Consider the following 13707-nt stretch of genomic DNA (forward strand, 5'->3'; position numbering starts at 1 on the left):
CAGCTGAGTGGTTCTCTCAAGCCAGCTTCCTCCTCGTAGACCTTCTAAGAAAAACCCAAAGGCCTCTTCCCATTTTGCACTGTCTCTGTCTCTTTCAGTCCAAGCTAGCAAGCAGTAGTTTTTGCTACCACAGTTCCCTTTAAAACTTTGAGTTTCCTGTGAATTTTATTGGGGTTCCTGCCATTGGCAAAGCTATTCTCACGTCTTTTTGAGATAAACTCTTCACCTTGGGCTTCCTGTGAAGCTGTTGTGGGACCGTGCCTTTGAAATTCTTACGCTTTTAAGATCTATAAAGGAATTTGAGGCAGCACGTTAAACCTTTCCAAGGTCTTAACAATGTCTTGGCTTCATCTTTAGACTGTTTTCCTGGCAGCACCCTAGATTTGATCTTCGGCCGGAAGCCATTTCTCTGCTTACCCATTATGTGAAAATTGGGCGTGTGGAGATGCTTTAAATGGGATAGAGATATTTGAACCCAGTGAGTCCTGGTTCCTTTCTATTTAATAATCTTTTTGCTTGTTTTAGCTTATCTCTCTCATCAATTTTACTTTCAGCTGTTCGGTAGCAAGTGTCCCGTTCCCTCCGGTTTCAGTGTCATTTCCTTCCCTGGCCTAGAATCCTTCACTCTCAGCCCTTCAAGGGCCCTCAGGCTTCCACTAACCGTCTCGTGGACACTTTGGGCTTTCACTCTTACTCGTCTCTACATCTGTTCAGGTTTCACCTACCTCCAGGTGCAAAGGCATCCCCACAGTTTGGGTTCTTTTCTAATGGTTGTGCCCCATTTTTAATATCAATATCTGTGCCAGTGATTTATTGCTAATAATTTATATAATAAACTGCCTCAAAACCTGGTGACTCCAAACAGCATTTGCTTGGTTCCCAAATCTGTGTTTAGACAAGGCTCAGTGGAGCCAGCTCATTTCTTCTCCACTTGGCATCAAGCGGGCCCTAGAATAATCTAAAGGCTTGTTCATGCACATGTCTGGAAGTTGGAGCTGGCTTTGGTTGAGGACATTCCCTGGGGTCATCAGCTGGGACAGCTGTGTGTACAAAGACTCAGTAGGTGGCCTGGGCTTCACAACGTGGTGGCTGGGTTCTAAGGGTGAGCATCCCTATGGAGTGAAAGTCAGAGGCCATTTAGCCTTAGAAACCACACAGCAGTGCCCCCGCATTCTGTCCCCTGGAAACCAGTTAACTGAGGCCAGTGCATACTTCAGGGGAGGGAATTTCACAGGGGAAGTGCCAACGAATTTGTAGAGATGTTTTACAACCACCACCTCTGCCTGCCTTGTCTCAGCAAATAATCCTTCTATCTGAAGGAAAGCAGTTCTTCCCAAGTCAGTGTCACTGAAATTCCAGCAAGTTTTTTTGTTTGTTTTTGTTAAGTATGTTCTCTTGTTTTGTGGAGAGCCACAAAGGATTACAAGAATTAAGGCTTTTTTGTGTGTTTAGAAAAATGTATGGGTCATCTTACTAAACCACTACACTAGGAGATAGATTTCTCCTTAACTCTGTGAATCATTCATTGCTCCTTGGCATGCAATTCAAACTAGCATAAAATATTTGTAGTTCAGAGAAAGGCTTATGGCATTAGAATCCATATTTGTAAGATGTATTAATTGCAGTCTTTTTTTCAAAGTCTTGTTTTGGGAGGCATTTATTAATTCAGCCCTAAGTAACTCAATATGATCTCTCTAAACTTTAAAAATCATGAAGAGTTGAGACTTGGGGAAGGAAGGGGTAAGAGACTTTCTACTAAGAGGTGACTTGTAGTCATTTTATGTAGGAAAGACATGAAACAACTACAGAAAATAAGATTGTAAAATCAAATACAAATGTATAACAAAGATGATGAAAATAAACAGTATATTTTTGTGACTCTTGGTGGTTTGAACTTTTTTTCTTGATTTTCTGAGTAATTTGAGTTTCTCCATTCCACAAGGTAGACATGCCACTTTATTGTAACTGAATTTATTTCAACCTTTGATGCTGGGTTAGAGTTAGGCTGTTCTCAGTCTGCTAACCTCATTACCAAACAATTTTATCTTTTTCATGCAGAATGCTGATCTGCCAGCAAAAGAGGAGTCTACATCTTCAGTAGTTCTCCATCTGAGTTCAGAAAGTCAGCTTCTTCTAAAGGAGTTGTTACCTGTGAAAGAGATGCAAAGGAAATGTGAAGCACTAGAGGAGGAGAAGAAGAAGTTGGAGGAAGAAGCAGTAAACCTGAGACGTCACCTCGAAATGAACCCAGTGGAACGCAGCCAAGTGGAGCATTACAAACGGGAGCCTGGAGAGCAAGCAAGATGGGATGCAGTAGAAGCACTGAAAGAGCTCAGGCGGGCTGTGCAGCACAGACAGGAAACTGAAGAACAAGCAAGACATGATGTAGTAGAGAAACTAAAAGAAATCAGCCAGTTTTTACAGGTGAGACACTGATCTGTAACGTGCTCTAACTCACTTTGCTGAGAATTACAGTTCTGATGTGTATATTTTATGTGTTTCCTCTACTTCCCATATAGCAGTTTGTTTCATAGATTTCTGGAAGGAAGGCCGCATTTGTTACTCCCTTTAAATAATTCAGTTTCCATCATCACTATCACTAAATTGGTCTTTCAGAACAATTCTCACTAGAGAATCATTTTTAAGACCAATTGGTGTAAGTCAAGACTACTAGGAGGAGAAGAATATATTGTGATGTAAATACTGTGCCACACTCGGGGATTGCTCTTAAGTTGTATTGTTCAACTTTTAAAATTTTAAATTGATCCTTTTATTCTTTGAACTATCACATTACATGAGTACTAATATAAGAGTGATTCAACTTTAATTTTGTAATTCAGATTTAATTCACTTGACATTGATGATAAGTAGTTTAACATTCAGCTTTTTTCTCACACTTAAAATTGCTCTCTGAGTCATTGACTCAAAACTAAAGGGAACAAATAGACTGTAATTACTCAGGTTATAATTATTTTTAAAGTTGTATCGTTTTAATTTGCTTTAGGCACAAGCAGGATTTCAAGAAAACGTGTTGAAAGAGTATAAGCGTGCTTCAGTTAGTCAAACGGAACCCAGAGTTAAAGATCTGGAGCCTGAACTTAAAAGTGATTGTAATGAAAACAAATTGGAAAAATACAAACAACTATACCTGCAAGAGCTAGAAAATAGAAAGTCTTTGGCAAGTGAACTTACCTCGTAAGTCAAAACGTAGAATTATAGAAAATAACTCAGGTCATTAATTTGCCTCTAAGGCATAATTCTTACTGAGCCAGGTTCATGAGGTGAGCAGCAAGTGAAAACTAACTAGATAGTGTAATTTGGGGAAATGATGTTAGCAAATGAACTCCCCTTTAAAATGTCAGTCCAGGGCAGTTTGCATCTCCCTGCCTTTTGTTGCTTTTACATGACTTTATTTTTTATATTTGCATATATTTAACCTGATCTAGTCTTTAAGCTAGGGGTTTTGCAAACTTTGTAATTTAGACAGCCATATTAAAATTTCTAGCTGGAATTCCCATAAATAGAAATGATAATGAGTTTAAAATTAACTGTGTTTTGGAAGAGCAGAATGTAAACCCAAGGGACCCCATGCTGGTGTTTGGTGAATTTACTTTCTTGATTGTGATATTTGGTGTCACCGCTCGTGGGCACCCTGAGACGAAGTACTGTACCCTTCTAAGTTTGTCTCTGCTACATAAAGGCATGCTTGGGGCATAGGGGGAACTTCACATAGGGTTGAAGGGCAGCATAGTGGTTCACAAAGTGGCTAAGAAGAATGTGGTGGCCTGCCCAAGGGGGTGTGTGGGAGATAGAAAGGGCGGGTCCCACCTTCGGTGCCTGAGTAGCAGTGTTACAAGCTACAGGTCTCCCCGCTATCCAAAAGTAGAGCGTTCCTATGAAAGTTGTCGATGTAAAGCAAAGAGGCAGTTACCTTAGGACACATCTTGCTGGTGGATGCATGAAATAAATATGCATAAAGCACAGGCGCTCACGGACACAGTCCTAAGCCGTGGCGGCGTGATGCCGGGACACTGAGTGTGGTTCTGCGGAAGGAGCTCGGTGGGGCCCCTCTCGCTGCTCGGGGCGCTTGATGCCCCTCTGATGGCTCGGGCTAAAACAGACACCCAGCGCTATTCTGGCTTTTTGGTTTTTTCCCATAAAAGTGAAAATCCGCTTGAGAGTTTGATTATGGAAAACAGGTGCTGATGTAGGCCTCTGGTAAAAGCGAAGTAACAAAGTGAGCTTTGGGAAATTGGGGTCACTTGAAATTGCCCCTGGCGCTGTCGGAGTTCTTTCCCACCATCGACTGTGCCGCCTGGTGCCCCCCAGAGGTGGTGGCTCTAAACTGTTGCTCAGTGCCGCATGCTTCCTTTCTCCCAGGTAATGAGTGAAATGTGTATATAAGGGGGGTGAAAGCAAATGCTTGAAAATGGCTTTGAGGAATGGTTTATCTTTTATTTCTAAACTGGTTTACTGAGGGTGAGTATGTCTAGATGCAGCCGGTGCAGAAGGCAGTGGGGGTCCTCTGTGGGGGCGTCTCCATCTCTGACTCTTCCCACTTTGAAGTACTTGTTAGTTAAGCGCCCCCCCCAGGCACGTACGTCCTTCTTTAGGACAGTTTTAAACTGTAATTGTTTACAGTAGGTCTTCGCTGACGTATTTTTGGTGTTAAAACGCAGTTTAATGGGACAATCTGTTTACTATTATAGCAACTGTAAAAAGACACATAGGAAGAAAATGAAATGAATGAAATCTGTGTTTTGCGATCCTCGCAGGGTTAATGAGAGGCTGGCCGAGGTGAGCACTAAGCTTCTGCTGGAGAGACAGCACAAGAGCTCTTTCGCTGGCTTTGTTCCTGCAAGGCCTGTTGGCGCACCGCCTTCTGCTGCAGGTACTTGCGTGGAGGCCAAAAGGAGTCCTACTCGAAGAAGGCGCTTCAGGACTTTTTCCGACCCTTCAACTAACTTGAGCGTTCCCTTGTTCCGGGTTAGTTATATTATCTTTTTTTCCTTGGGTTTCAGATTTCTGATACAATTCTTGTTTTTAATTTGATGAAATTCTGAGTTGTTTCTTTGACTGATGCACACTAATTAGAAGCCATAGTTAATTGTTCTAATAAAGAAAGGAGACAAATTTTATAATTTTTTAAAGTCCCTGGATTTGTAGTTTTCAAGAGATACCTGTCATTAACTTTATTCAATAGATGCAACTAAACTGACAAATGTTAAATTTCTTAAAAAGCTCCATTTTAAATTCTATTTTAGAAGTTAAGTATTAGTGCCAAATAACTAGAGATCCACTTTCCATTGATTGGCTTAGTTTCTGATTGATTTCGTTTTGGCATTGGTTGATAGTAATTTTCAAGTTTTGCTACAGCCCAGTTTTTCTACCCCTAAGTTAAGTAAATGATTGGCATTGAGCTACTTAACCACATGCGGATGCTTTTTAGTTAAAGGAATCCAAGATAAATTCTTTTTATGAATTCAATAAACTTGTAACACTAAAAATATTAAGTTCCATTTTTAAGTTTAAAATTTTTATCATTTTCTTCTGTAAGAGTATATCCTTAATTGCTATTTTACTTATAGCATTGTTATTTTAATTGTTATGAAATGTCTTACTGAGCAGTTGTAGAACATTTCTAAATATGTAGTCAAGTAAAGCAAATACTTAAATTTTTAACAAGAAGTTCACTTATGTCTCTGTCTTGCCCTCACCTGCAGGAATGCCGAGGTGGCAACGATAGGGAGTGTTTAAATTACAACCAGTTTGCATTGTGTATCGTTGTTAAAATAGCCATTTAAAGCGGTGTGCGTTGGTTTATGGTTTGATGGTGTTTTCATGATCTTCTTGATGCAGAGAAGGGTAACACGGGCCCTTGTTAAGTGAGGTCTCAACCCATTTCTTCTCACTTGGCTTCGTGTCATAATAAATCAAAGAAGAAAAAAGCTCAGGTTTCGTAGACAGTGTTGTGGGTAAATTGAGTCTAAGTGCTTCAGAGTCATGAAACCGGACTGCGTGGTGTTAAAAAAAAAAAAAATGCATGGCTAACACTTCCGCCAGTGGCTAAGCATGATGCAAACTCGAAATGTTTTCATTAGTTGTCACCAAAAAATCGACAGTGTGTCACCTTGCAGGATGATGGTGGAAGAGTGTGAGTGCAAAAGCAATGCAAGAGAAAGCTCCTGAGGACAGTTTTCTCCTTTAATGTTTTTTGGGGAAAGAGGTGTCTATGTTTTAGTACTTCTACATACACTGGAAAATGATTTATTTTAACCTCAGTGTTGTAGTTCCGAGGTACACGTAGTTCTTCCGTGGGGCCGTGGGGCCGAATCATGCTAGATTTAGCAGGGAGGTTAACAAGCCCCGCTCTGTCCGGGTGCAGAGACACGTCTCCCTCAGCACTGCCGGGCGCCTCACAGGAGTTACTGTACATTTACTGCTTACAGATTTCTTAGTCAGACTTAGAGAAAGAAGGTGACTTGTGGAATTGCTAGGGATGTAATTATTTCTGCTGGGAAAACATAAAGTAATGCTATGAGAGGTATGAAGATACTGTTTAAAATGACAGGAAGGGATGGGTTTTTGCATGGGGCTTTACAAAACAACATACTTCCACAGCTTTTCAGCTATGGCTCTAGAAAGCAAAATGTTAAAAATGGCATTGGGGTTGAATTTAACATTCTCCTTTATGTGCAAGGTTTTAACATTTTGGACTGTTCCTACTGTGAAGTTCCAGCTTACTCAGCATTTTTTTCTAACTTGACAGAAGTGTTGCTCTAAGTCTGTGACTTCAGTCGTGCTGGTTGTCGAAGCAAGTTTTTTCCAGTTCTTAACACTTGGGTTTATTGCCTCTCTTACCGCTGAATGAAGTATAGCTTTGTCACGTGACATCGTTGTAGCGGTGACAGGTGGACCCCGTATCTGTTTTGCTGATTTTTACCCTCAGATTTCACATTCTAGTTTATTTCTGGGGTGTTTTGTCCTACATGTCAGAAGCAATTTTACAATTTTACTCAATTGTGTTATTTAATTATATTACTATAAAATACAAAAAGTTTAAATTAGCCTGAGCAGATACATCACTGTTAGATTTTCTTGCACATAGAATTTTTTTCTGAGAACTGAAAACTTAAAAATGGATTCCAGACAGTATTATAACAGACAAAATTTCTCTGTTTTAAAGATTTTTTTGTGTTCAAGAGTGTTTTAGTATTGATATGCCTAACGTGAAGCATGGCCACAATAGTTAATAAATGTCCTTCAGATCTATTTTAAATAGGAAGACTAAATTTTACACTCATTGATTTTGGACTTTTCGTGTATTACTGACACTTTCAAACATTTTCTAAGGATTTATTTAAGTAACTTAAATTTCTCAAATGTCCATTCAGTTTAGCAGCCCTTTTTCTAAATGGGATTATAGCAGTGCACCAGAGCTAAAACGATGAACATTCCTAAGACTTTAACTTTTGACATGACACAGCACTGCGTCTCAGCAGAATCTGGTCACGTTTCTTTTAAAAGTAGGCTTCCAAGGCAGGGCCCATCCACTCTGAATTTTAATTCTAATCAAACTATCACAGTAGTTAAGCTCACTTCTCATAAGGCAGAGGCAGAGTTCAGTAACCTTGTTTCTGCTATCAGCTCTCTGCCCTGTGGACTCCCTCCTGCCCTCATTTCATTTTGTCTGAATGGACAAATGAGGAAGCATGTTATCTTTTGAAAGACAATCACTCAACTTCTTCCAGTTCTTTTTCTTTCATTCACTTTTTTCTCTGTACTTAATTTTTTAGCTCCTTGATCAACAAATACTTTCTCGTTTCTTTTCTCTGCTGCAAAATACATGCATTTAATAGTTACAAACTGACAAGTGTCATTTCCTTCATACATTAACCTATTTACAACAGGATAATGAATCAAAGCAGTTAAATGACTTGATTTTATTACATTTCTGGAATTGTATTTATGTTTATAACATTTAAAATAAGAATGGTACCAAAGTATAACTGAAAAGTTTCAATAATCTGAAAACATATTCACTTTGGAAATGAACGTGTGTGTATACGTGTGTGGCAAGTGTGTTTTTATCAAATTGATCTCGGAAAGAGAGGGCAGCATTATCTTTCAGCCTGTGACCTCAGTTTTGACCTCAATCCTGCAGTGTCCCCAGTGGGACCTTCCATTTCTATGGGACATAGTCTGCAAACTGCCAGTTAGGAGAGAATGCTCCTAATTAAAAACCATTAGAATTAAAACTTGCTGATACATTGTCTTCCTGTGTATAATTTTCTCACCTTTCTGTGTTTTTGTTAAATGGAAAAGTTTAAGTAAAACTGCAGGTGCCTTCTCCTTATTAATGTTGGACTTCAGACCACTTCCACCATCTGAACATGGGGGTCCTCACGTAGAAATAAACATAAAGGTCCCAGAAGTACCTATTTAGAAAAATAGCTTTGCAGAGGAAAAGATAGTAATCTTACATTCAGCTCATGTGAAAGTGTGATCTACATTTTGCGTAGTGTTTATTAACGGTTATATGAATTTATTTCAGTAAAGTCTTCTCCCTTCATCTGTTAGGCGTTTTTCACTTCACAGGACCCACCTGGCACTGTTGCCACGTTGTTGATGGCAGAAAGCCTCTGTAGAATGCTCTTGTCAGACAGTTTTATGGAAAACAGTCTGAAAATACTGGCAAATGGTAGCCCCAAATTTTGTCTTTGCACCTAACATTTACAAAGGCCTCAGCTCTCGTGTCGCTGTTACCACCGCAGTGTTTATTATGTCTGGTGGACTAGTTTAGACCCTGTTTAGTGAGCGGGTGACTTTTATAAGAAAGGTTTTTAAAAGAACACTGTAGGTGGGGACATTTGTAGTTTGAAATGTCCCCACACATTTCATAGTTAAATACCTAACTAATTAAGTCAAGTTTCAAAAAATTGGCCCTAATTTCTAGAATGGAAACAAAGTTACATTTAAAGAATTACGTATTGTTTTCCGTATTTCTAACTCTAGGAAGTTGTGAATCAGAATCCAACTTTTGAAACTGTCGCTAGTCTCTCCTTTTCTTTTCTTCAAGCAGATTTTCTGATATAAATATTTTAGTCATATACAGAGAGCAAAATACATTTTCTTAACTTGTTTGCCAGTAGAATCTTCACTTGACATTATAACAGAACACTTTTCTTCATTTTATGCATCTGCAGTTCTGTGCTAAAAACATTAGCAAGAACAGACCTTAAAATTAAAAGTGCAGGAATGGAAATCTCATTTTAAGGAAAAATCCATTAACGTGAAAAAAAACTAAACTTTTATAAAGGGCAGTTTTTCTGAGAACTGCAGAGTAATGCATTCAGTGTAGAACATGACTTGAATTGTTTAAACTCTTTGTGCTAATAAGATTGGGCATCGCCCTCTGAGATTTTGTGTATCCGACAGGGCAGTGTTTATTGTGCTTTCCATCAGGGGAATCTAAATAGCCTTACATATATATGTTCTCTATTATCTAAAATCAAAGTAAGTAGGAATTTATTTTATTTTAGTCCTGTGATTATTTTTTCTATTTAAGCAATCCTCAAGTTAGGTCAAGTCCCTAAAAGTATTTATTTAAAGGCCACATTTCTTAAGCTAGCTGTCATTCCTATGATAGTGTTTCTTGTTTAACTTACACATTAAAAATAATATTTGACTTATTTCAGATGCGGAAGTAGTTGGAGAATAATACAGATAGAGAATTAAAAGAAGGTATGTTGCCAACATTTCTGAATTAAATTTAGACATTGATTTCCAAAATACACTGTAAACAGAAATGGCACCTCTTCCTATTGTTTGAATAACAGATACTATGTAAAATTCTTTTCTTACACATATCTAATGAAAAACGTGAAAGCATAATTTCATTCATAATGATAAGTGTACTTATTCCTCATTTATTCATCATGACCCATAGCTTTAAAAAAAACTCAGGAAGTTTGTGTTCTCTCTCTATTTCTGGCTGTGCCCTTCCTCTCCCGCTGTCCCCGTGGGCCTGTCACCTGCACACGGACCTGTTCTCAGAAAGCATGGAGGTCGTCAGCTTCTCGAGTTTGGTAGTGACTGAGGCCAAAAACCCAGACTCAAGCAATCACAGCTCATGTACCTGTCCCCTGGTGGATGACAATTAATTTCCTGTCATTCACTTTGTCAGGGGTTAACATTTTGCCCTCAGGAAAAATTCCAAATTCCTTAGCTTGGAAGAAAAACACCCACATCGATCTGGCTCTTGCCAAAGGCTTCAGCCGTATCTCTTTCCTCCCCTGCCCTGCCCCTGTGCTCCAGCGGCTGGTCCGACTGCGTCCGGCTCCGCGGGCGCCCTTCCTGCCTCCGCTCTGTGTGTTTGCTTCTTGCCTCTCCCGCCCACACTTTCTCCTCCTCCTTCGGGTATCTGCTTACACGTCACGGCCACCAAAGAGGGGACAGTATTGACACAAAGCTGGACGTCCCTTCTGAGTGTTCCAACTGTGCCCTCTTTTATACCTGTCATGGCATTTATGTCTCTGTACCGAAATTGCCGGTTCATCTATTTTTCCAGTTTACGGTACATGATTTTTCAGGGTGGGCTCTGTCATCTTCATCTTGTGATTCCAGTGCTTGTCACAGTGACTTAGTACATGGTTGCCGAGTAAATGAATGAAGAATGAGAAAACCGGGGGCTCTGATCCTTAGCCACAGGGGCAGTTAATTCAACATGCAGCCCTGGGCAAAGTCTAGAGTACTAATCTTGTATTTTGTGTTGTAATCGTATGTAGGTATTTTTCGTTCTTCTTAAAACTTAGAAGAGTCTCAGCTTTTCTTAAAAAATAAACTGACATTTAGTTACCTATGAAGTATTTTAAGTAAAGAATCTAATTCTTTCATTTTCTTTCCAGCTACTACTGAACTTGGATCTAAGTCCTAGAGACTCTCTCATAGCCTTGATGGACGAGTCACGTCTAAGTCCAGATCTGGTTTCGAAAGCACGTGAAGAATATGTGGAGATTTTGAAGAATAATTATATGATGTGCAAGATAAATAGTAAACATTTACCTGCTGGGCTGTTTGCTTAACATTTCATTTACTTCCCGTTATGTAAGATACTGACACTGTTTATTAAGGGAAAATACTCTTGCATTCTATGGGCATGATTAAAATTGATGTAGTATTTTAAATCACGTTTCTCTGCATCTCATTGACTTTTAAGCAGATTTTGGGAATAAAACCCAGCACTCTGGAGTATTATATACTCAAACTGAGCCCGGATGCCAGCTGTTTAAACAGCACCCAGCCACCCACCAAACTTGTCGTTGATATGGAGCCGTGTTGATTGATAGCTTTTTTGAATTTTCCAGCGTTAATCACTGTCTATAGACCTAAAGATTTAGGCGGACAGCGTTTGGATCTGCTGTGGCTGTTGCAGTGTTCTGATGGATCACAACAATCGTTACAGTGCCATCAAGCTTTCTATATGTTACCTTAAACACTGATTCACAGATGTTTCCTCATGGAGAAACGAAATCTGCCTCAGGCTTTTCATTTTCTCTATTTATTTACTTTTTGGAAACAGTCTTAAAATTAGAGACAAGTTCTGAGCACCAGACTCAAACGGACATTGTCACAAACATGCCATCTCTCCCATACATTCTCCTAAGGCGTTATCTATCTTCCCTAAATGTCACTTGTTCTACCATAAGTGCCCTTTCTCTCCCCTCTCACCAAGAAGTAATTTGTTTTTCAGAAAATGCCTTTCTCCTTTTCCTGTCACTTATTAAATTGCATATAAGCCCCCACTTTTAGCTACCCCTTCAAATCCCATTGCTTTGTGAACTCCTGCATGTGTTCATACATAATTTTTTTCTCACAGTAATCAGCTTTAGTCAATTTAATTTGCAGGTTCCCAATCACTGAATGTAAGATGGTAAAGGAAATACTCTCCTTCTCAACAATTTCCAGGAGCTAAATTTTTAATAACTCCTACTTAGATCCTTTATTCCCTTTTCTGTCTTTTCAGTGTGCTTACTTGGCAAAACTCCCAACTGCACAACAGACTGATTGTCACTCTTCCCCCTTACATCCCCCCAGGCATCTAAGTGCTGCTAAAGAAAGTCACGCACTGCCCAGCGATCCTACTACTTTTATTTAGTTAACTTGCACCTTCTTCCTTCTCAGTGATGATTTCAAATTTCCCTCTCTGTAAACATCTCCCTCTGTTTCTTCCCTCTCACGTGAACCAGACAGTCTTACTTCTGACGACAAACTTCCTGAAGGATTTGCCTGCTTCCCCACCAGCAGTCTGTCCCCACCCACTCTGGTGTGTCTTCCCTTCCTCCATTCCCACGCAGCGAGTCACTCATGACTCCCACATCTAAACCAAAGTGACACCTTTCCAGCCCTTGTCTAACTGAACTTCTCATTCCTCCGGGCATTCCATGTAGCTGACCTCTGTAACTGACCGCTGCCTGCAGCTTCCTCTTTAGTCTTTAGCTGAAGAGGATGTTGAAGGTGAGGGCTGCAGCCTTCTTGGTGAGTTCACTCAGTTTACCCTGGCTGTCTCCCATGGGTATACACAGGAAGTATACGTGTTATTCAATTTTTATTTTCCTCCTGTTAGTCTGCCTCATGTCAGGTTAATTCTTAGACCAGCCAGATGAGTCTAGAAGGGAGGAGGACCGCTCCCCGCCCCCACCCCAGCTCAAGCCTGAGCACAGGTAGCTGTGCTCATTCTCAGCGGGCGTGGGCGCTGCCGCGCCTGCAGGGAAGAGGTCGATGGCAGACGCTGCTCTCCCTCCAGCACTAGCCAGTGAGCTGAAGCTCACCTGAACGTCCTCCAGGCTGAGCTGAGGTCACTGCACCCGGCAGCAGAAGACTGCCTTTGTGAAAGAAAAACAAGAATGGAGTCTGCATTGCTCGAGAGGGCTCACGAAGGAGGTGAGACTTATGCATGTCTCAGCCCACAGAGAATCCGGCCCTGTGAGCATTTATTGCCCTAATGACGTCATCCGGAACACCTGCCAGAAACTTCAGCTACTTACTAAGCCCCCACCCTGAAATAAGCTGTGATTCCTTAAGGACACGTGTTTCCTGACTGGCTCACGTCAGTGTCAGTCACAATTCTCATCAGGCAACTTTTGACACCCTCTTGGCTTTTTGTCTTTATAAGCCCCTGACTCCCGTCCTTGAAACACTCAGTTTTACCCAAATCTGTGTCTCCCAAGTCGCAATTTATTTCTTCCAGTTTTATTGAGAGATAATTGACATGCAGCACTGTATTATAAGTAAGTTGAAGGCACACAGCACCAATTTCACACCGCCCTTGGCCGAGACCCCCAGCTTACCAACACAGGTGAGGCAGAGCACTGCTCAGGCCAGGGGCAGGGGCTCAGGGCTGGGATGGCAGAAAATCTGAACTTGTAGAGAAACGGGCCCAGGGTCAGGCTGGCTGAAGCCAGGAGCCCTGCCCCCGAACAGGTCTTGGGGGATCTGGCAGGGAAGAGAGGGGGTCTCGGGAAGCTCTGTGCGCTCAAGTTGGGTTTACCACCCTGACTCTCCCTTTAGTCTTCTCTGTGCCATTTATTTTTCCACACCTCAATTGGCCCATCTGTAAAATGGAAACTATATGTGAGGGACTCCACTGAGACCTGCGTCCCATTGCTGCCAATGACCACTGTGGGCCTGGGCTAGACTCTGCTCCCC

General features: G+C 40.8%; 1 protein-coding gene across 5 annotated transcripts in view; it reads left to right on the top strand.

The window, feature by feature from the left end:
- LOC135321030 (ankyrin repeat domain-containing protein 26-like) overlaps positions 1-11189 on the top strand; it is a 36988-nt gene extending 25799 nt beyond the window's left edge. For 4 of the 5 annotated variants that reach the window (XM_064484590.1, XM_064484592.1, XM_064484591.1 and 1 more), the window contains exons 11-15: positions 2059-2424; positions 3005-3195; positions 4776-4986; positions 9699-9744; positions 10908-11189. In XM_064484590.1, the coding sequence (XP_064340660.1) occupies positions 2059-2424; positions 3005-3195; positions 4776-4986; positions 9699-9710 (780 nt within the window). In that variant the 3' untranslated portion in view covers positions 9711-9744; positions 10908-11189. Of the gene's footprint in view, positions 1-2058; positions 2425-3004; positions 3196-4775; positions 4987-9698; positions 9745-10907 lie in introns of those variants that run through there. The other variant, XM_064484594.1, reaches the window with a different exon arrangement.
- Positions 11190-13707: the final 2518 nt, after the last annotated feature.

Source organism: Camelus dromedarius, chromosome 3, assembly GCF_036321535.1.
Source record: "Camelus dromedarius isolate mCamDro1 chromosome 3, mCamDro1.pat, whole genome shotgun sequence".
In the NCBI taxonomy this organism is placed as follows: Eukaryota; Metazoa; Chordata; class Mammalia; order Artiodactyla; family Camelidae; genus Camelus; species Camelus dromedarius.